The following is a 22,711-nucleotide window of genomic DNA, read 5'->3' as shown; positions in this document are numbered from 1 at the left end:
TGATCTAAAAGGATTCCTTCAGGTCCCCACTAAGTTTGTCTGCTAGAAATGTTGAGACTCCAATCCCAAAATTTCCCCAGATGCTTATTTTAATACTAGCAAACACTTTACCTTATTGAAATATTGGGGAACGGTACTCTGGGTCTCAGAATGTTCTGAAAGCTTGGAAGCATACAGAACGGATAGCATGATGCAAATATTGCTCATTTATTTATTCACTGAATTTGTACGCGCAACCAACTGCCAACTTAACTTTGAATTAAAAAAAAAAAGCATCAGAAAAGGAAAATTGTAAAAATTAAAAAATGCATCCTGAAGTATTTATCCTGCAATAAGATCTGCCTAAGGTTGGGCTCTATCCTACCGCTTTGATGTGAAATTGGCAGTGTTTGTGACATGATTTTTGCAGCGATCACCGCTCATTATATCCCCATTATTTGGAGTCTATCCAGACGCCAATCTTTTAGGAGTGCAAAGTTGAGTGCAAAAAAATAAATAAATAGCCAAAGGCATTTTACACAGCATTAGAAAAGCTAACCAAAGTTTGGAGTAATGGGTCACTGATATATTGCTTATCAATGTTTGAAATATTCTTTTTCAACCGGGAGGCTACAAAGAGGACCTTCCCTGCCCTAAGCAGTTTCAGAACAAGTTTGGGTAGGCAACTGCCAGGAGTGCTTGACACACAGGATATCCTGTCAAAAGGGCAACAGAGTGAGCTATGCAGATTACTGATTCCCTTGCATCACTGTGATTCAATAAGAGACACAATGTCCTCAAGAAACACTCCTTGACCTCTTGTTTCACTTCAGCCTGTTACAACTATGCTCAGATCTGAAGGCTAGCCGATACGGATCCTATTCCGATCTGAAGAAGCTAAAGGCAAAATGAAGAATGAAGCAGGGCAGGCTCCAGCAAGCAGTGGTATGTAAAATGCTTGAGGTCAACACTGAGAGCGTACCTGAAATATTCTGACCTCACAATATGCTGTTTCTAGGGGGAAACAAAACCATTTTCAGATCAGATCAGTCCTGATAGGCTCGGAATGACCTATGATGATGATGTTCTCATGACTGAATGGAACAGGTAGAGGTTGGAACTGCTGGAAAATCCACCTAACTCAGTTCATCTTCTCAATTTATGATGGCAACTGATGCCATCAAAAGTGGACGGATCCCCCTTTCTCGCTCCTTTATGTTCCTTCTTTGTTACCCCCAAGTAAGCCTTTCATTGTGACAGTCACAAGTTTGTTTCCTATACACAACATTGTTTGCTTTCTGTTGTAGCAATGCAGCAAATACCATGCTTGGTTTTATCTAGCGGCATCCTCAGCAAACCCATCCATGTTGTCATCACCCAAATGTCACCATAATGCACTTGCAGTCGAGTGTGAGAAACAGGTACATAAAGTGTGGCATTTGCACAATGACATCCTCATACACATCTCCTCATTCCCTTGCCCCACAAAACTGTTAGCAAGGAAAGATTGCCACTAAGCACCCAACCAGCCAATTTTTTCACACACCATGATGCTGTGATATCCCAACTCATCCTTTTTCAAAATGGTCCATTCCGAATGGTGCTGACGTCCTAACATCTATTTCCCTGCCCAGTTCGGCAATGGGGCAGCATAACATTTGGGTGCTCTGTCAATCTCACATCAGTGTTGCAAGCACCGAGTAGCAGCTGAAGAGACCTTAACCAATAGTTTCTCAATGCTTATGGAATTCTTCTTCTATTATGATAGTTACTTTATGAGATACACACACACATACACACATACATATCACACATAAACTGAGAATAAATTTTAGCCAGTCTTATCAAGATGCCTGCATCCCAGACAGACAGGAAAAGATGGAAATAGCGATAAAGAGTATAGAGAAAAAACAGCACCAGAGGAACAGGGGAGGGACTGGCTTGTTTTCATTTACTCCCATTTCCTGGTTTGGCCCTTGCTGTGTTTCAACTCATAAATAGCCCTTACAGCGTATGAAAAAGATATGCAGTCCATCCTGCTCACAAATACACACTTCAAACACAGAAGAGGGCCTTGATGGTGTTTTGACATTTCACCTCATCTCCCAGGGCCTATACCTGGCTATGTGCTCTTAACATATTTTCAAAATAAATTTGATGAAAAAAGACAACGGGGGAACTTAAAATACATGGGAAAGGGGACAAAATGATACATTGTACACTATATCAAAATATGGGTTTATGGAAATGACTAAAATGACCTCCAGTATAACCTGAACTCCTACTGAACAGCATATTGATGCTGTTATATAGAGAGAAAGACAGAGAGACAGAGAGATAGAGGAACAGAATTCTTATACATATAACTATGCAATCATATACATCGTGTGTGCATATATACATATACATGCTGTTTGTATGAGTGTTCATATACAGTATGTGCAGCTGTATATGTATATATGCACATATGATGTATATGCGTGCAGTTATGTGTATATGAATTCTGTCTCTGTCTCTGTCTCTATGTATGTATGTATGTATGTATGTATGTATGTATGTGTGCAAGTATCTATGCATGTGTGTGTGTATATACATCTACTTGTATGGTAAATGTATATGTGCATTTAAATATCCATGCATCTGTATGTGTGCATGTAATATATCTATGTATGCAAAGGTATATTGTATAATGGGTATATAAAGTTTACATCTGTATCTTTGTATTTATGTATACACACATACCATTTTTGTATTGTTTATTCAGTCATTCACAAAGGTTTGGGGAAAAAAAATTAAACAGGGACATAACACAGAAAGGTGCTTGAAGCCAAGTGAGACCATGGATCAATCTGACTCAGTATTGGCTCTGTTCTTTCACAGTGACCCTCCCAGCTTGCAAGTTCAGCTTTTTCTGAATTCTGGCTAGATATTCTAAGGCTTGAACCCTTCTTTTTTCCCACACAAAGGACAAAGCAGACACTGAATTACAGTCCCACTCACAAGGGTGGCATCAGTGAGAATTAAATTATTACCAGAATCTTAAAAGAAAACCTTAATGGGAAGATTGATTAGACTTTCAAAATTCCTTTCATGCAGATATGTGCTCTTATGATAAACAGCAACAACTGTGTTTCCCTGAAAATAAGACCAGGTCTTATATTAATTTTTGCTCCAAAAGATGTATTGGGGCTTATTTTCTGGTTAAGTCTTATTTTGGGGGAAATACGGTACTAAATGCATCTGTCTGGCTGACGATCTTAATTGGAGCTTATTTGGGGGGCAAGGTTTATATTACGAGCATCCTGAAAAATCATGCTAGAGCTTATTTTCCAGTTAGGTCTTATTTTGGGGGAAATGTGGAATTTTATATTTTAATGAAACTGAAAACATTATCCATCAGATTATGCTACATGACCCCAAGATCCAATTCATGTTTTTTTTGAAAGAGCAAAATTTGTTGAGAAGAAAACATTTATAAATTATTTCCCTTTATAAAAAAATGTTATTTTTTTTTTAAAAAAATCCCTGTTCACAGATTGCTTCTTGGTAAATCAGAGCAGGGAAAGGTGCTGTATTAATTGGGTGCAATAAACAACAAAAGATCACTGGGACAGTCTCCCTGGGACGTGGTAACGGACAGCCAACCTTTAGGTAACATCGTGAGATGGGTCCCAGGAAAGTAAACATGTAATTCTAGTTCTGCAAAGCAAGGAATAAAACCCCACAAGGAATTGGGATTGAATTTAACTCAGGAACCTCGATAAGGTATAGAGTGAGCCAGGAGATAGATTTTTAGTGACTGCAGTTTTGCACCTTTCCTGTTCTGACATCTATTGAATTTTTACTATAGCATCAGATACAAACAATCTCAAAAGGTTATGCAAGCATAAAGGAGTTAGTCTTTATAATACCACCAGATGCCATTTTTTTTCCTTTATCTGCTTAACATCAGGGCAGATCTCTTTCACAAATTATTACAGATAACAAAACCTGTTTTTTGTCTTCTGCCTGCCCATGTTCTGGCATTCTTATGTTTGGGATGTTTAGCTACAAAAGCCTGCAAGTAGGAATTTTTACCATCATTTCTATACTATGGATTGTTTTGTATTTCATATTGTTTGATTGTTCTAAGCTGCCCAGGGTCATTGAGAATTGAACAGCATACAGGTTTGATAAGCTGTAAGAGCCGTGGTGGCGCAGTGATTAGAATGCAGTGCACTGGTTAGAATGCAGTATTGCAGGCTAACTCTGCCAACTGCCAGCAGATCAAACCTGACCGGCTCAAGGTTGACTCAGTCTTCCATCCTTCCGAGGTTGGTAAAATGAGGATCCAGATTGTTGGGGGCAATATGCCGACTCTGTAAACTGCTTAGAGACGGCTGTAAAAGCACTGTGAAGCGGTATATAAGTCTAAGTGCTACTGCTGTTGCTATAATTATTTTAATAATGATGGTGGTGGTTCAATTGCACAGTCAGCAAGATGGCATTTTTAACCAACTATCAAGTCTTTTTCATGGACTTGGGACTGATACTATTTTTGTTTTCTTTTGCCACAATCATTTTACTTCTATTTGCAGATCTTTGTATTTTCTGATTTTTTTCCCCGTTCTTTCTCTTCTATTTAGTTGTCTCTAGCTATTACTATTATTATTATTATTATACATACACACAACGTGAAATAATAGCTGCCAGTTCTTTAGCCTTCATACACATAGAGTTCTTCCCAAGAACATAGAATGTTTTAATGTATTGGCATGGTATGTCTCTGGATACAAGCGGTGTGGTCTTAAGTAACTGACACATGAAAATGTCAGTGTGCAGATTTTCTAAGTCTTTTTGGGTATGATATTCAATGTTGCAATAATGACTTGGACTACCACGGCTGATTTATGCCATAAACTTTCAGATCTCGATACTTTGCGATTTCCCCAATTCTTTGTCTTCTATTATCCCCTGATATTGGGACATCAATTATTTTAATACAGCCTCAAGATTCAATACCAGACAAAGATTTTCTTGAGCCCTGGTGTCTACAAGAATAGATACACATTGCTCCTTGGCACCAGGACAAGTGTAGTTTTCCATTGCCTTCTTTTGGAGTATTCCTCCCCCCACATAGAAGTTGGGATTTTTCTAGTGTTTTCCTACTCAACTACTAACCAAAGTCAACTGTTTTTCAATAGACCTGTGTCATGTGCCATAAACACAATAATATACTTGGACATGGCACATGGCATGGGAAAGAATTAATTTTCTTCCAATCCAAGAAAGACAGCAAAAGTCAGAAGAGATGACTGGGGTGAATGAAATTTCTGGCAGAACCATGAAACATTCTTAAGGAAGAAAGGGGGAAGAGAGAATGGAAAGCCTCTTACTGCGTTTGCTTTTGTCTTTATTCAAGAGCAGTCGCAGTTCATGTTCCTGTTTTCCAGGGACGGTGTCTTGGGGCGGGGGATCCATGGGCACCTGCAGAAGAAGATAAATGAAAAAATGAATGGACACACAAAACAAGGGCTGGCCATTTCTTCAACCATGAAGAAACCATGATAAGGCAGATCAACTGACGAATCTGGCTCAGGAGGATAAGATTCCTTAGTTGCTAGCCAAGGGGAGTTACTGATGGCACCTGCCATTTCTCCCAGGCCAGCTCATACGACATCTGAGTCCATTCCACACTGTCACAATGCCTCAGTGGGGAAGTATTGGGGAAGGGGATCACACGCCATGCCAAGAGACAAACTGCATCCAGTAACAGAGAGGTCAGTAGATTTGCTGATTTGGTTGAGGACACTGTATGTCTGTGCAAAATTGAGAAAGTAGATCAGAACAGTTGGAACCTGACGGGCATCGTAAGATGACAATCAACAAATTCCTGTCAATGAATTAGGTCATTGCGCTTGCCCAATGCACTTGTAGGCTGGCGGTTCTCTATCAGTGTTGATTAAAAGCTACAAATCTGTTACAATGTTATAAATTTGCCTTCCCCATTCCTGTGCTCCCTTTCAGCAAGACATCAGTGGGATACGAGAGATGTCAAAGCAAGGGCAGTTTTTCTTGTCAAGGCTGATCCGTCACTAAGATGGAAAGGGCTACTGGTTGATAGCATATGTTTTCACGCCTAAAAGAAAGTCCCTGAAGGAGATGGGTGTTAAAGAAATGTGTAACATAAATAAATAAAAATAAAATTCTAAACTTCCTTTCTCAAATCGATGCCTACCAGCCTATTTTACACCTATCATCTCCATCATTGGCCGTGGTAGCTGAAACCATTGAGATATGTTGTTCAAGAATCTAGAGAGTTTTGGGTTGGAAGGAGCATTCCAGGCATCAATCCTAGTGAAATCATATCCGGTTGCAAAGTTCTACCTATTAATTTATAGATTCTATAAGTGGCACAAGACCCTATCCCATAGCCCAGGGGTAGGCAACCTTGGCTCTTTTATGACTTGTGGACTTCAACTCCCAGAATTCCTGAGCCAGCATTATTTTCTTGTACCCCTGCCACCAGTTCTTATGATGGCCAATGAATAATTCAATGATCTCTGACCTTGGCAATTCCTGTGTAAACAGAAGTTTAAAGATTTTAGTCTAAAAACTTGAACTTTGCCATGAAACTCTGAGCTGCTCTGAAGGAGGTTGACATATTAGTCAATTCTATAATGCCGGTTACATGATTTTATCTCAATATATTGTTTAATGTGGGTCTCGCGTTCAATCCATATCAATCTCATATTTCTGTATCAATCATTTTCCAGGAAATTTTAAAACACGTCAAGACAATGCTGGACCCAAGATTGTTTTCTCCCTGGACTATATCTGCACCTCCCTTCCCTTATTTTCCAAGTTGACCCTAAACAACATAATGGCTGCACTAACCCGCAAGTGCGGGCGAGTAAGCTGTTCCACTTGCTGTTGATGCAAGCTTGCTAGGAAGAACTGGTGCTGTAGCTGCTGTGTCTGCTTCAGGGCCAGTAAGGCAGTATCTGGGCTGGGTTTGGCAAGACGCTGTCCAATCCGCAGGTCCATGGGGATGGTCTGGGGAACCTGCAGGGAGACGCAGAGCTTCACAGCACCTCCTGAAACACAAGAGAAGCTTTGTTAATACCTGCCCCACCTGATTTCTGAATGAAAGTCTAATTCCTCCAGGTTAGACCAAGTCATGTTCCATGCTGGAGTTCTTTTTTTTTTTCTAGAACCCAAGCTCTTCCCACTCTAAAAGTTTGAATCAGAAATGTACTAGTGCCTCAGAAAGCTGCCCAACCCTTGAGTCCCACTCTTCATCTGCAATGCTTAGCAGTCCTCCTACATTCTAGATAAAGATGCTTGGATTAATTTGAATTTGATAAAATCTTTTGCACCCGTGTTCCTAGGCTGATATGCACATAAAAGAACTTCAGAACTTTCAGGGGGAGGAAAATGTCCCAGATTGAATACGTATGCACTTTGGGATTTAAAAAGCAGGTGGCAGCACCTGGTTCACCTTCTCTGGGTTCAGCACCAAGCAGGGTTGGGCCTGCTAACTACTTAGAGGGCGACAACCAGGAAAAACTAAGTAATATATCTAGACTTGGAAGTTGAAAAATCTTCCCAGAAGAGAAGAAAGACAGTTACTAAAAAAAAAAAAAACCTGCAAGGTGATGTCACATATACCTATATTGGCCATTACAAAAGGACATTAGGTCTAAATACTGTCTTTAAAGGGAAACTATGCTCTAAATTGCATCTTGAAATTGGAAATAATAACACCTGAGTGTTTCATTTTTAACATGAAAAAAATTCTATAGGACAAGAGAAAGAGGTAGGTTCCTTGAACATCATTGTTTTCTACACAGTAATGTATCAGTCTCAATACTGATTCTGCCAAGATACTTACTAACCAACCAACCTGAACATGCCTCACATCTTGGATGTAAACTAATTTATGCAAAAAAAATAATATAATTTTGCACAGGACGATACTACCTTCATGCGTTGTTATTCAATTTATTTTGTATTGCAGTTTAAAATAACCGTAGCCTATCTTTCTGCCAGAAGACTTTTATGATATATATTCCAATAAAACCAAGGCACCATGCAATTAAACCCCCCCACATGCACACACAGCATATCATATCATACATAAACAAATTACCAGGAGGAAAATATGTAGGCAGTTAATACCCAAAAAGAAATAATCGTGCTATTACTTGCCCAAAATTCTAACAAATAAAATAGATTCTATCTATTATCTAGAAAACAGCAGGAAAAATTGCAGATAAGCAATTCCAGGTATTAAGTTTACAACTGTGCCTTTCTCTGACCGATACCCACTTAATTTGCTAAAGATGATGCCACTTAGAAAGTTTCAGAAGGTTACAGTCCTAGTGATTGAGCAGCATCACATATGCTGAAAAAAAAAAAAGATGGATCACTGATTGACAGGTGTTGCAAGCGGAGAGTGGAGAGTGAAACAGAACATGAAAGCCAGGAAGAAGTGAGAGTCCTTTTTTTCTAGCCACAGAATGAACACTGGTGAGAGAGAAATGCAGACTTCATGTTCTAAATTTAATTTCCATCCCCCCTCATTAATTTGATTTATATCCTACTTTTCGTTCAAGAGCTCAAGGCAGCACTCCCTTCTCTTTCCCCTCACAACAAAAACAACCCTATAGAAGTAGCTATGATTGAGTGTGTGTGACAGGCTCCAAATCACCTCAGCTTCCATGGCTGAGGGTAGGGATGGGGGGGGGGGACTAAATCGGGATTTCTCTGCTCTTCATCCAACACTTTCATCTCTACACTACACTGGCTCTTGAAATTGTAGCTACAAGAAATGTTTCAAATCAACCAGTCAATCAGTTTAGCAGCCTGGATGTCCAGAATCACCATGCATAGTTGCTTCCTAAACAAAACTGCTCAAGTCCAGAGAAAATGAGCAAGACTCTAATCTTTCTTAAAACTTTTGAGAACGATTAAAATGAAGATATAGATATCCCTCAAATCTAGTAAGTATCTTAGTGAGCTGACCAAAACAGCATATCTATGCTGGGTTTTTTTTGGCAACAATATGGAAGGAATTTGGCATTACATTCTTCTAACTTCCCAATTTGGCCTTCAGATCTAAGCTTGTCTGGTCTAGTTGAGGTGTTTTTTTTCCCCCAAGATCAGCCATGTCAAGAAGGTATTTCCACCTACTAAGAAGGGCAATTAACCATCTTCCCCCTCCTCTAGACATTTAGCTGCACTGAATATGGAGCTCATTCTGCGTACTTCAATTACCGGTATATTACATTATACCTCAGCTGGGAGATGGCTTGAGAATCACATATTTCATTTAAAAAAATTCTAGCTACTGTGACTGGAGAAATCGAGGAGAAAGTACAGGTAGTTCTCGACTTACAACAGTTTGTTTAGTGGCCGTTTGAAGTTACAACGGCACTGAAAAATGTGACAAGCAGTTTTTCACACTTGCAGCATCCCGATGGTGATGATGCAATCAAAATTCAGATGCTTGATGACTGACTCATATTTATGATGGTTGCAGTGTCCCGGGGTCACGCGATCCCCTTCTGAGACCTTCTGACAAGCAATGTCGATGGGGGAAGCCAGATTCCCTTAACCACCCTGTTACTAACTTAACAACTGCAGCGATTCGCTTAACAAAATGTGGCAAGAAAAGTCGTAAAATGGAGCAAAACTCATTTAACAACTGTTTCAGCAACAGAAATGTTGGGCTCAATTGTGATTGTAACTTGAGGACCACCTGTATTAAAAGACTGACTGATCTTTTTTAAGACCTTTGCAGGTTCTCTTGCTTTCTTGGACAATGTGCATTTTGCAGAGCTGAAAATGGCTTGTCGCAGAGTAACTGTGGGCAGTGGCAAATCAACTCACCCGGTTATCCTGTTCTTGCTTCCCATCAACTCTATCAAACTCTTCATAAGAAAGCCAGCTTAAAATTCCACCCCATACAGCAAAACCACTAATCACGCTGTTTCCCTCCAAACACTCAGAAACAAGCCCACCAAACCACCCAACAGCAGGCAAAAACACTTGCTTTTATACAATTTCTGATACAATCTGGCACTTTTGCACTCCACAGATCCTTGGGAGAACAGCCAAAGTGAAAACAAACACACAGGCACCCACATGCATATATACACACATAAATATAAGCCAAACCGAAAGAAATAGGCAGAAGAAGAGGGTACCACAAGAGGAAAAACAGAACAGCTCCACTTTTGTCCAACCAGCAGGCCGGCTGGAGGCTCTTGTCTTTATTAAGTTAATTCCAACTTGTCTTGGTGGATTGTGTCAAGAGAAGAAGCAGGCTCAGGGGACATGTAGAAAAACTTTTTTTTTTTTTAAAAAAAAAGAAATTAGTTCTGAAATCAGGAAACCCTTTTCCCCCAAACCAAGGACATTATTTTCTGCCCATTCCAAATTAAATTCAGGGGCAACGTAGGCGTCCTGGGAAATGAATTTTATTAAGGATTGCCCACGATTAGAAAGAAAAAGAACATGATGCAACATTAGAGAGAAAAGTTAAAATATATTTGTACTCATAGCTGCTGTGAAGAACATAGGAAGCCGCTTTTCTGTCTTTTTTTTTCCATTTGTCTTCAACCTTTTTTTCTTTTCTTGTACTTCTGACTTTTTCTTGGATTTCTTTTTCCCTTCCCTACTTTATTATTAGTTTGTGTCGATTTTTATCTTCTTGCTGAAAAGTATAAATAAAATTATGTACACATATGGGTAGTCCTTGACTTACGATCACAATTGAGCCCAAACTTTCTGTTGCTGTTGTTAGTTGCAAAGTCATGTCCGACCCATCGTGACCCCATGGACAACGTTCCTCCAGGTCTTCCTGTCCTCTACCATCTTCTGGAGTCCATTTAAGTTCACACCTACTGACTGCTTCAGTGACTCCATCCAGCCACCTCATTCTCTGTTGTCCCCATTTTCTATTGCCCTCAATCTTTCCCAGCATTAGGCTCCAGTGAGTCCTTCCTTCTCATTAGGTGGCCAAAGTAGACATTTGTTAAGTGAGTTTTGCCCCATTTTAAGACCTTTCTTGTTAAGTGAATTAAGGTAGTTGATTATTAGTAACAGGGTTGGTTAAAGTGAATTTTTTTTCCTCATTGACTTTGCTTGTCAAAAGGTCGCAAAGGGTGATCACGTGACTCCAGGGACCCTGCAACCATCATAAATACACAAGTCAGTTGCCAAATATCCGAATTTTGATCATGTGACCATGGGGATGCCGCAACGGTCGTAAGTGTGAAAAATGATCACAAGTCATCTTTTTCAGTGCCGTTGTAACTTTGAATGGTCACTAAATGAACTGTTGTAAGTCGAGGAGTATCTGTATCAGATCAACTCTCTATACGACAGGCCCCTGATATGACTCGGTATGAATTGCTGCTATAGACTAGCCCATTTTCAATCAGAAGGAATGCTCATAAAATTGAGGTTAAAACCTGCTTTTCATTCTAAGGACTAAAGACAGGTTTCCCCCTCTAGTTTGAAAACAGTGACCCTGAATTTTACTTCTGCTCCTGTCCCTGAATGGCTGCCATTCATTCCAATGGGGAAACAGCCTCTTGTGATCTGTGGAAGAAAAACTCTGCAAGGTCACGACTGCAACGGGCAACATCTGTCTGCAGAACAACTTACTGATCTTTGCAAAACAGATACATCCATTTACAGAAGGGACGAGACTTGCCAGCTGTCCAGATGCTTTACAGGCAACAGGTCCTTAACTTAAACCCTACCTCCAAACCTGAGCAAAACCTGGAGGGCTCCTGCCAACCTGTTCAACAATTCCGAACTATATGGGTTGGGGAGTCAGTTTTTTTTTTCCTACAAAGAGGGTTCCTATGTGATCCAGACATTTCCTTAGTTCGGATATCTGTCTGATTGCAGTTCCAATGATATGATATGGAGGTTGGAGAGAAAAATCTTGTAGAAACTGCAATTTATTTATTTTTTGCTTTGAATGGCATTGCAAAAAGAAAAAAAAAAGGAAAGAATTGGCCCCTCTTGGTCCTAATGTCTCTTGGTCTTCCTGAATCCATTCAATAAGAGTCTCTTGCTTGTTCTCTGCAGAGTCCATTGTATTAACCCCATCGAGTCAAGCATTTTTCTTTTCGTGTTTGTCCTTGTTCTTGGATCCTCTTTTATAAACAAAAGAACCTGCATGACCATATTGTTCCAGGAGGGGGAAAAAAAAACAAAAGAAGCGGTTTCAGATAACTCCATGGAGATCTCCATATATTTTTGTTAGAAACAATATAGAAGTGGTTTATATATGGAAGCCTTCTTGGGAGATTTTTTTTTCTTCATTCTCAGATCTAGCCTGCAGTCCTGGGATTTCCTGCCGTTTCCCACTAACTAACAACAAGACTAACCAGATCTATCCCTGTGTAACATTTTCAAGATCAAAAAAAAACCCTACGGTTGCATGCACCCATAACACACTTCGAAATTAGCAGTAAGTCTTGAGTTAGTTGATTTCCTTTCCGCTCTATGGCAATTAATCTGAAACACCAAACAGGAATCTAGCATATCTCAAATGAACAAAAAGTTATATTCTTCTTTTAAATCTCCTCTTAAAATGGTATGTGCGTCTATGTATCACACCACTACAATGCGCAACTGTTGCTTTTCTCGGGGTGGGGGTGGGGTGGGGTGAACAATTCTGAATTTGAAAATGGCAATAGAAGATAAGGACAGATTTGCTTTTTTTTTTTCCTGTCAGCCTTTTCTCATATTTCACTTGAGACAAGCAAATTGTCCACATACCCCATATGCCCCTCACAATTCATCATGCCTGTTTTCGCTCTCAGAGAAATTCCTTAGCAATCCCCATCTCTAAGCACATAAACACTCCAGCAACTTTTTTTGTTTGCTCAAAATTGCCCAGTCTTGCAAAATTTTCCTCTCTAGGAAAGGAAAGCTTATAGCTTCTTGTTACACATTTGTCAGAGAAGTTCTGCCTTTAAGATAAAAACAAACTTGTGCTTACTTTCTATATACAGAGGAAGGAGGTGGGGGGGGGGAATAAAGTTGCAGTGGACTGAATCCCACCAGCATGAATATGGGAAGGATTCTCTTTTTTAGATGCTGTGCTGCATGAATGTACGATTCTCAGGACAAGCAGAAAACTATTTGAAGAAAGCATCTTAGTTAGACTATCTCTCCTTGATTTGCTAGTTTTTTTATTTGCAAGTAAATTTTAAATATGGAGAAATACAGATGTTATCTTTGACTTGCAATTCAAAGTGCTATCTTCCATTTTAGGATTCTAACTATCCAATTCCCACAATTATTATATTATATTACATATTACATATTACTACATATTACATTACATTATATTATATTAAAATTTATTGGCCGTCCCATCTTACCATACGGTAACTCTGGGCGGCTTACAGTTGCATCTTCGTTAAAACAAAAATGTAAAAATCAAACCTTAAAATCACATGGGGAGGATGGGGGGGGTGGGGCAGCAGAGTAAGATGGGATGTCCTGATCCGCCACTGGGGCCCCAAGCACAGCCACATCTTTGGGCCCTTACGAAAAGAAAGGAGGGTTGAGGCCAACCTCACATCAGAGGGCAGGATATCCTAGAAGGCAGGAGTAATAGTAGAGAAGGCCCTCCTCCTTGAGCCCGCCAGCCCGAATAAGTGGGCTGGCAGGATCCGTAGCAGGCCTCCTCTGCTGGCACGAGTGGTAAGGGCCAATCCCAATGGGGTGAGAGGGACTCTCAAGTAACCTGGACCCATGCCATGAAGGGCTTTAAAAATGATCACCAACACTGTGAATTGAACCCAGAAGCAGACTGGTAACCCGTGTTATAGGGATCATTCTTGGGGGGCCCAAAATGGCCCCAAAATTATATGATCAACAGAAAGAAATAATAAAATTGTTCTGGTAGGCTTTGTTGTTCTCATTGTATCTATGTTTAATAGGCAGGAGTTCCTTCCGAATTCATTGGACTTTACCCTTGCTAGTAAACATGCTAGACCACAGCCCGTATCTTTAATTCATACATCAAGAATCCAACATCTGAACTTTCCCTTAAAGGGAAGGTTGTTTGTGAAGCCTATTTTTACCAGATTTACCAGACTGCTTTTAGTCTGGATTGCAAATACTAGCTAGTCCTTGATTTACAACAGTTTGTTTAGTGACCGTTCAAAGTTACAATAGTACTTAAAAATGTGACTTACGACCATTTTTCACACTTATGACCATTGCAGCAGCCCCACGGTCATATGATCAAAATTCTGATGCTTGGCAAATGACTCATGTAAAAGTTGCAGTGTCTTGGGGGGTCATGTGATGGCCTTTTGCGAACCTCTGACAAGCAAAGTCAATGGGGAAGCCAGATTCACTTAGCAACCATGTTACTAACTTAACAATTGCGGTTATTCACTTAACAACTATGGCAAGAAAGATCATAAAACGGGGCAAAACTCAATTAACAAATGTCTCACTTAGCAACAGAAATTTTGGGCTCAATTGTGGCTGTAAGTCAAGGACTACCTGTACCGCAAATCCCTGGCTAATTGGGCTGAGCACTGATAGATACCATGCACATTTTTAATAAATAAACTCAGCAATGACAACGCCTGTCCTTCCTATATGCAGGGAGCCTCTCCTCCCCATAAATCCCTTCCCAGCTGCCAATTGTACGAATTAATCCTGTGGCAAAGGTGCAAAGATGAAGGAGAAGCAGTTTTTAGTAACTTCATCTCCTCATCTTTCCCAGTGATGGTTACAAAAAGGGCTCCTTTCGTCATGTCCCTGGTTCTGTTTTGTGGAGCTGGATATACAAGGGTGGCGGTTTAATGAGGCACTTCGCCTCCTGCAGATTCTCCCAAGAGCAGCTGCTGCCTTGAGGCCAGGGCCTGGCAGCCAGCTCTGTGCATGCTTCCAACTAGTGGATTCCTGGAAATTTGGTTTTCTCTGCAGCTTCCCTCTCTATTTACTGAATTTTCTGAAAGGGGAGCATCCTGACATAAAGTGGTAGCAGAGAGAGAGAGAGAGAGAGAGAGAGAGAGAGAGAGAGAGAGAGAGAGAGAGAGAGAGAGAGAGAGAGAGAGAGAGTTCACGAGGGACTAAGAGGAAAAAAAGAACTTTAATTGCATATATTTACCTACATAAACCACATTTTTTTAATTAAAAATTCTCTGTTGCTAGAGCTTTGCCTCTTGATCAGGGTTCTGAAAATTTTGTTTTGCTTTGTTGTAGCTAACAGTTTCTACAGTGATAAATTCTGAATCCCTCCCCCCATTCTAAAGACATGGACAAGACATGGAAAAGACATGCAAGGCCAGGTAAAGAGTAGGAAAATAGAAATGGGTCAAGGTTCCAGAATCACTTCCTTTTTCCTATCTACTTCCCAGCATGTGAATGAAGTATGATCCATTTTTAGAAAAGGATGAAGCATATGTGTCTCATTTTTATACAAACTCTGAACTGTTATTCTACATCAGATTGTCATCAATACTAGGCGAATTGAGATCTCAGCCTCCCAGTTGCCACTGAGCTATGAATGTCAGCATTACCGTACTTCTTCTTGACTGGGGCTTCTGGGAATTATAGTTCAGCAAAATCTGAAGGGCCACAGACCCCTCATCCGTTCAGCTATAGCGCTTTGCTTTCAACAGCTGTCAATTGCCTCACAAAAATCAAATACTCAATGTGAAGACAATCACTGTTGCGAGGGGTTCTTGGTGCTCTCTGAGCTTGCTTGTTTTCTTGCAGATATTCAAATTAGGGGTAGCACTGCTAGGAATCAGCTACTTTGGGTAATGAAACATCTGCAAGAAAACAACCACGTTCCTTCATTTCAACCCTAAGCTACAAATATCCCCCTTTATCAGAATCACTGTTGTTGTTCAATTTACCCGAGGATCTGTCATTCAGAGACATACTGCTTGTGAACATGAAGATTTAGCAGTGATTGATAAGTTAACATAGGAATAAATTACCATTACGGAGTTAAAGGCTTCATCTGTCCTAGTATGTTGGAGGCTGGACTAATTGGGACCAGAACAAAGATATTTTACATTTCATTTCATTAATTATAGTTAGCATGCACACTTATCACACACATATTTTATCGTTCTCCCTTTGTATTGCAGTAAAGATCACAATTCAGGTAGCGGTAAATGTTGAGGTTCTGGAAGGCACCAGTTGTCAAGGTGAGGTGGGGAGAAGGTCAACTAAGCAAAATCCCGATTCAATGGCAAGCAGACAGCAGACAGATGCAGAAAAGATACTTCCAGACCAGTCTTTTGTCAAATAATTACTTTGAACCTTCTGGGGGTAGGAGAGGCTGCTGGTTCCATATGTCACCTCATATTCCTAATCCTACCAGACAATTGCTTCTGATTGTGCAAAATGGAGAAGCAAACAAAATACTGCCCCTCACCTACAATCAATGGATGGTAGAGGGAAGTACTGCTTCTCTTTTTGAAAAGACGGGGCAAAAGATATTTGGATTATCGGTTTTGACAGACTAAGAAAGATTAATGGCTCTTTTCCAAAGGATCTATTTATTACCATCAAGATTTGCTGCCTGGGTGGGATGCAATCTGTGTACCCACTGCAGAAAATATATTTCAGTGCACACACACACACACACACACACACACAATCCTTGAAGGAAGCCCACAACCTGGTTGCAGAGCCATAGTATCCTACAGGGGCACAAGACACTTCAATACCTAGCCCAAACTTTGGCAAACAGGACAAGGGAGGAGGGCTCCTGTTGCTGCTGGCCTGGCTTTGATACCCTCCTGCAGGGAACAGCTTCCCTTTGGAAAGGAAGGCAGCAGACGGCACTTTCCCACCACAGGATGTGCCAGGTTCCGACTGCAGGCTGATTTCATCAGTGCAGGGAGGATGCAATATCAGTGCCAAGGGAAGTAGGAACAAAGATCAAACACACACAAATATCTAGATCCAATTAACACTCATTTGCATAAGCAGGGAAAGATCTCCCAAACTGGTTGAGCTGGAAATTCAATCCAAACCCAGCTGAAGGGAATGAGGCAGCCCATTCTACTGCATCTCAACCCCATCACAAGAACTACGATGGCAAATGTGTCCTTAGTATAAGCTGTTCTCGTCATCATCCACCATCATTAAATTTATATTTATGTACTTACCACTTTTATTACTTTATAAATAACTCCAAAAAGCAAACACACCTAATATTCCTTCCTTTTCCTATCTTACCCAAAACACCAACGCTGTGAAGTGGGTTGGGATTGGCCCAAAGTCACCCAGTTGGCTTTTGTGCCTAAGGAGAGACTAGAACTCACAGTCTCCTGGCTTCTATGTCAGCATCTTAATCACTACACCAGAGTGGTTCTGTAAATTTATTTATATTTAAATGTATATGCCCCCCCCCTCCTGACTCTGGGCAGTTATTGCAAGATAACAAAGAGACCCCTGCCATTCCCTTATCGGCTTGGATGACCCTAATGCCCATGTCAGAGGTGAAAGAAATCACCACAGAGTAAGTGAATGAAACTTTCCTATGGTTCATCATGTAATCACATCGTGCTATTACACAACAGCCAAAAACTCAGCCAGGATTGCAACTGGGTCGCAATCCCGCCCACTATACAATCAGATCCAGGCACTAAGCCTAGTGCTTATTAAGAACTGATTTTAAAAATAGTGGGCAGTAAATTAAAAGTCTATCTTGTATGCATAAAAAACGCATTGACAGGAGATCAAACAGATAAAAGGCCAGCAAGAACATCAACATGTACAGGCATGGAACAATACAAGAGCCTATCATTTGAAAATTATTTTCCCCAAACAGCATCAGATTATCTGATTCCCCAAACAGCGCCAGATTATCTGCTTATCTGTCTAACAATGATATATAAACCAAATATAAAACATAGTGAATTTTTAAAAGACTATCAGAATGCTGAGCCTGGAAATGATGAACGTGTGTACACCTTAAAGAAAGAGGGGAAATAAATTTCTCAAGGGAGAAAGTCCCAGAAATGGAATGTTATCCTTTGAGAAAGATTGCTGAGCACATACTCCCTTCGTACTAGTTACGAATGGGGAAGTTAATCAGTAGTATTGCTTGACTGCAACTGACTAGTTGGGTAGAGAGAAATGAATCTGGGATACTGCTTGATAAGCTGCTTTCATATATAGCTTCACACAACACAGTATATATGGGTAGTGTCTTTGATGTGATGTAACCCAGCCAAATGTGATCATATATAAACCAACCAACATTTACTGTGATGTGCCAGTATGATTCTACAGGATTCCTAATCCATGTCTTAATCCGTGAAGGCTTAACCACAATTTCTCGTACGCAATGTTCCCATCGTTCTTTCTTTTGGCAACGACCCCAATACCATTAAAGCACTTGTTCTAGAAACATTAGTAAATGATCATGCTAATTCCCATCCTGGGAAACAATTCCACCTTCTAATATTTCCAGATCAAGTTTCTGTTACAATCACAGGAAGAAGCAAATGGCTGAGTAGAGTGTGGAATAAAAAGTTGAGGAGAAACAATGGCTGAAATAATTAGTAAAGTCTCCAAAAACACAGTAATTGTCTAGAGAGGAAAAAAGACATTTTCTAGTTCAGGTCCCTTGTGGGGGCCTGAATCTTCCCAATTTGGTGCCCCTAAAAGATGTTGATTCCCAGAATGACTGACAAAAGACTAAAGTGCCTCATCCTTCTGGGAATAGCAGGTTCCACAGATCTGGAAGTACCAGGCAGAAGAAGACTATCAGGCCTACTGCCAGCAGATGGACCAACTGCTTTCAATCATACCCAAAGTTGCCTTGTTCCAACAATCCCAGCTGAACAGGCAACGTAAGGGGAAACTTCCCAAAGCCAGAAGCTTTATGAAAGATCTGCTATTGAAGAGCAAGTGGACTTTGACACAGCTGGAAGGAGGAGGCAGAGAGTGGTGAGGAGGGGAAAAAAAATAAGCAGCTTTGGATTATTTCAGCCTTTGTTCCTGTGTTATTTAATACCATCTGATCTGCCAAAAATGAGCAGGTTGTAATGGATAATCCTGCTCACCCCGCACCTTATCTTTCTTTGTAGAGGAAATGGGTGACAAAAAATTAATTCTTTCTCCTTAAGAGGACAGGTTTGTAACTTGAAGATCTATAGTACTTTTAAAGCCCTATTACTGTGGTCCTTACAACTGGAGTAATTACTCAACAAATCTAACAACGCAGGGGCAAACATAGCTTTAGACATGCCTGAAATTCCCTACTTGACCTTCATTGATCTGGCTTCAGATCCTCTTTGGGTACTTCAAGTACCTTGGTTATCCTGAAGAATGGGGAAGAGTGGGAGAGAGGCAGGAGAATGGGTGCCAGTTGATTCTCCTGGATGACCTGGCTACTTGTAGTGTTACTGGTCATAATACCTGTCCAGTTGGGAGGACTAGAGTCTCCCCCCACCACCACCTTTCTCTTTTCAACTATGATGCTACCAAAGGCGCTGCAGTGTTGCCAGTGAGGAATTACCCCAAGAGCATATGACTTTCCCTTTGGTTTCTGTGTATCAATATGATGGGGCACTGAAATAGTCCAGGAGTTTTGGAGATGTTTGGTAGCTTATACTTTTGTACTAATAGCTAGCAATACAAAGTACGAGTAGTTTTGTACTAATAGCTTTTGGGTGAAGTATAATAGCTTGTCTAGTACTTACATCAAGAGGTAGCAAAGTAATATCTTCCTTTTTTTCCTTCCTAGCATTTTATTATTAATTTCATTTCTATAGCTGCCTATCTCAAAAATTCTAGGTAGTGTACATCATAAAAACATAAAACAATACAAAAATATGGAACGTGTATTTGTATGTCATCCCTGCCAACTTTCTTTATATTTTATTAAATTTTAGTATATGTATTGCTGAAATGAGCACCCACTAATGCAGTTGATCCTTTTGGTTATGTCAGTAACTGGCCAACTGGCTTGTTGTCTGAGTTTGATATCAAGGGCTGAGAGTGGCTGGCCCAAAGTCACCCAGTTAGTTTTCATGGCTCAGGCAGGTCTAGACCTCAGTTTCTAGACCTAGGTTTCTATCTTTAGTGCCTTAACCATTACAGTAAACCAGACTGGTCTCTCTGCAAAGCAATATCTTCCTGAACCATAAAAATAATAGTGTCTGAGGTCTTCTGCAAGAAAGTTTCAAAATGATTTTGGGGGGGACAAGGGGGAGGCATGGGGAAATCTAGCAAGACGATATATATGAGATGACAACTTAAGCTGACTTGTTATAGAATAGCTCTGTTTAGGAGCTGGAAACTTATTCACACACACACAGAAACAGAAACACACACACACACACACACACACAAAGAGAGAGAGAGAAAGAGAAAGAGAAAGAGAGTGAGAGAAAAGACAATATATTTAGAAACTGGCAATTCATAGTAATAAACATAGTAATAAATAGTGATGTGGACATCATTTTACATGAGAGTTTAAGTTGGACTATTGCTGTATGACGTACAAGGCTGGGCTCACTTAGGAAATTATCTGGAAAGTTCATTGAGTGAATAATGTTTTAATAATGTGTGTGTGTGTGTGTGTGTGTGTGTGTGTGTGTGTGTGTGTGTGTGTGTGTATTGAATAGCCTGAATCAATCCACTTTTAAATGAAAAGTAATATAATTTACCATGCTGTCCCAATGCAGGTTTGTAGATAGATGTCAGCTAGGGCTGAGAAAGATTGTCTCAAAATCATCCAGCCAGCTTCTGCGGATGGAGAGAACAGCGGTCTCCAATCCCCTGGGCATGGCCCACCACCAAGCTGTGGCCGATTTGCAACCGGGCTGCACGGGTGGTGGGCTGGCACACACAAGCGCAGCCCAACCTGCACGAGTGGAGGGGCGGGTTCATGTGCACACATGCGTGCAGCTCAATTTGTGCAAACTGAGCTGCACACACATGCATGCTGGCCCACTGCTCATGCAACCTGGTTCCCCTCCCCCCTACACCGTCAAGCTGCAACAGTTGGGGATCGCTGCTTTAAAGGACAAAACCAACGCCTTGCATTGGACCTGGAAGCAAACTGGCAATGTAGGTCATGAAGGAGAGGTGCAATGTGTTTCACTCTAGGGATGCCCATAACTACCTGTCCCATAAACCAGGGGTCCCCAGTCCCCAGGCTGCGGCCCAGTACTGTACCCTGGCCTGTCTGGAAGCGATGGGTAAATGTGCGTGCAGCTCTATTTGTGCACCTGCAGCTTGTGTGGAAACATCCCCTTTTCCCCCCACCAGTCCACAAAGCCGGAAAGATTGGGGACCACTGGACTAGAATGGGTCTCTGCTCCTATTGCAGCATCTTCATCACTACATCACATTATCACTGGCTATCTCTCTCCAACACACATATACAAACAAAATGGCAAAAGAATGATAAACAGCTATCAATGCATACATATATTACATGACAATAATACCAGACAGCGGGACTTCCGGTGGATTTTGCGTGCGTGATGGCGGCTACTTTGTAGCCGTCCTCCTGGGTAAGTGTAAGAACCGCTATGAACAGCAGATATCAGCTGTTCAGCGGTTCAAAATCCCCCTCCCGGGCAAAGGGGGGGGGTAGAGAGTGTCTGAATAGTGGTAGAGCCTCTTTCGCACCCCCCAAGTTTTTTTTTTGGGGGGGTGAAAGGAGTGCTCCCACGGAGTTCAGACTTGTCTCCGCTTCCCAGCTGTTTTTGTCCTCAGGGACAAAACGAGCCGCCGCAAACACCTCCGTGCTTAAAGAGAACTGGTGAGTTTTTTTTTTTAAATGGACAGAGCTGAGTAGAGGATTTAGTTTTTGCTTTCTTTGACTTATTTGGATTTTAAGTTTTAAGATTTGTTTCTATTTTTATTCTCTCTTTTTATTTTTTTTCTTTGTTGAAAGGGAAAGTAAAATGGCGATCGGCAAACTCCTCGGTGTTTTTTTTTCTGGAAGTTAGAATGCTGACCGGCAGGCTTTTTGGTGTTTTTCTTTCTTTCCTTTCCCTTTCTCTTTTTATTTCCTTATGATTGGAATGGTTGTTTTTGGTATCTCTAAGTATTTTTTTTGGAACGGACTTTTTTTATTTAATTATTTTTTTTTTCCTTCTCCCTTTTTTTTTTCCTTTGAACTCCCTTTTTTTTTTATTGTAATGACCCTTTTTTGAAGGACTTTTTTTCTGTTTAATTTTTTGTAATTTTTAAGAAGGAGTAAAACTTTTTTTTAATTCTTTTTCTCTTCCTTTTTTTCCCTTTTTTCTTTTTATGATAATGACCTTCTTTGGAGGGAGTTATGATTTTTGAAGGAATTTTTATAATTGCTTAAGAAGGACTAAAGGTTTTTCTTTAAGATGGCTCCAAAGCGTCCAGGGATTTCTACAGTTTCTAAATCAACAGTTTCACCCTCTTCTGGGGGTCAGCTAATAACTATGAAGGACTTGCAAGACATGATGGGAGATGTTATAATTCAAATTAGGGCAGAAATGAAAAAGATTTTAGAGGAAAACAATAAGATCTTGAGACAAGATTTTGTTTTGGCTTTAGAAGGTGTTGCTTCTGTTCTTGAAAAGGTGAACTCCCATGTGGAAGAGGTAGCTGAAAAAGTGGACATAATGGAGGGGAAAATTGAAAGTATGGAAAAAGAAATGGAAAATGAGATTCTTATGCTTCAATATGGACAAATGGAATATGCCTTAAGAATTAGAGGCCTGGGAGAGTCTTTGCA

The 22,711-nt window shown here is 40.5% G+C and overlaps 1 protein-coding gene across 7 annotated transcripts in view; it reads right to left on the bottom strand.

The window, feature by feature from the left end:
• Positions 1-22,711, bottom strand: part of HDAC7 (histone deacetylase 7) — a 229,010-nt gene that overhangs the window by 65,633 nt on the left and 140,666 nt on the right. For all 7 annotated transcript variants that reach the window (XM_039352581.1, XM_039352582.1, XM_039352583.1 and 4 more), the window contains 2 exons: positions 6,856-7,055; positions 5,355-5,445 (listed from right to left, as the gene is read on the bottom strand). In XM_039352581.1, coding sequence (XP_039208515.1) covers positions 5,355-5,445; positions 6,856-7,055 — 291 coding nt within the window. The remainder of the gene's footprint in view (positions 1-5,354; positions 5,446-6,855; positions 7,056-22,711) is intronic.

The sequence above is a fragment of the Crotalus tigris genome, unplaced genomic scaffold (genome assembly GCF_016545835.1).
Source record: "Crotalus tigris isolate CLP2741 ecotype Arizona unplaced genomic scaffold, ASM1654583v1 scf7180000018445.1570621, whole genome shotgun sequence".
Taxonomy (NCBI): Eukaryota; Metazoa; Chordata; class Lepidosauria; order Squamata; family Viperidae; genus Crotalus; species Crotalus tigris.
The sequence above is the reverse complement of the archived record's forward strand: the minus strand, read 5'-3'. Positions and strand labels throughout refer to the sequence as shown.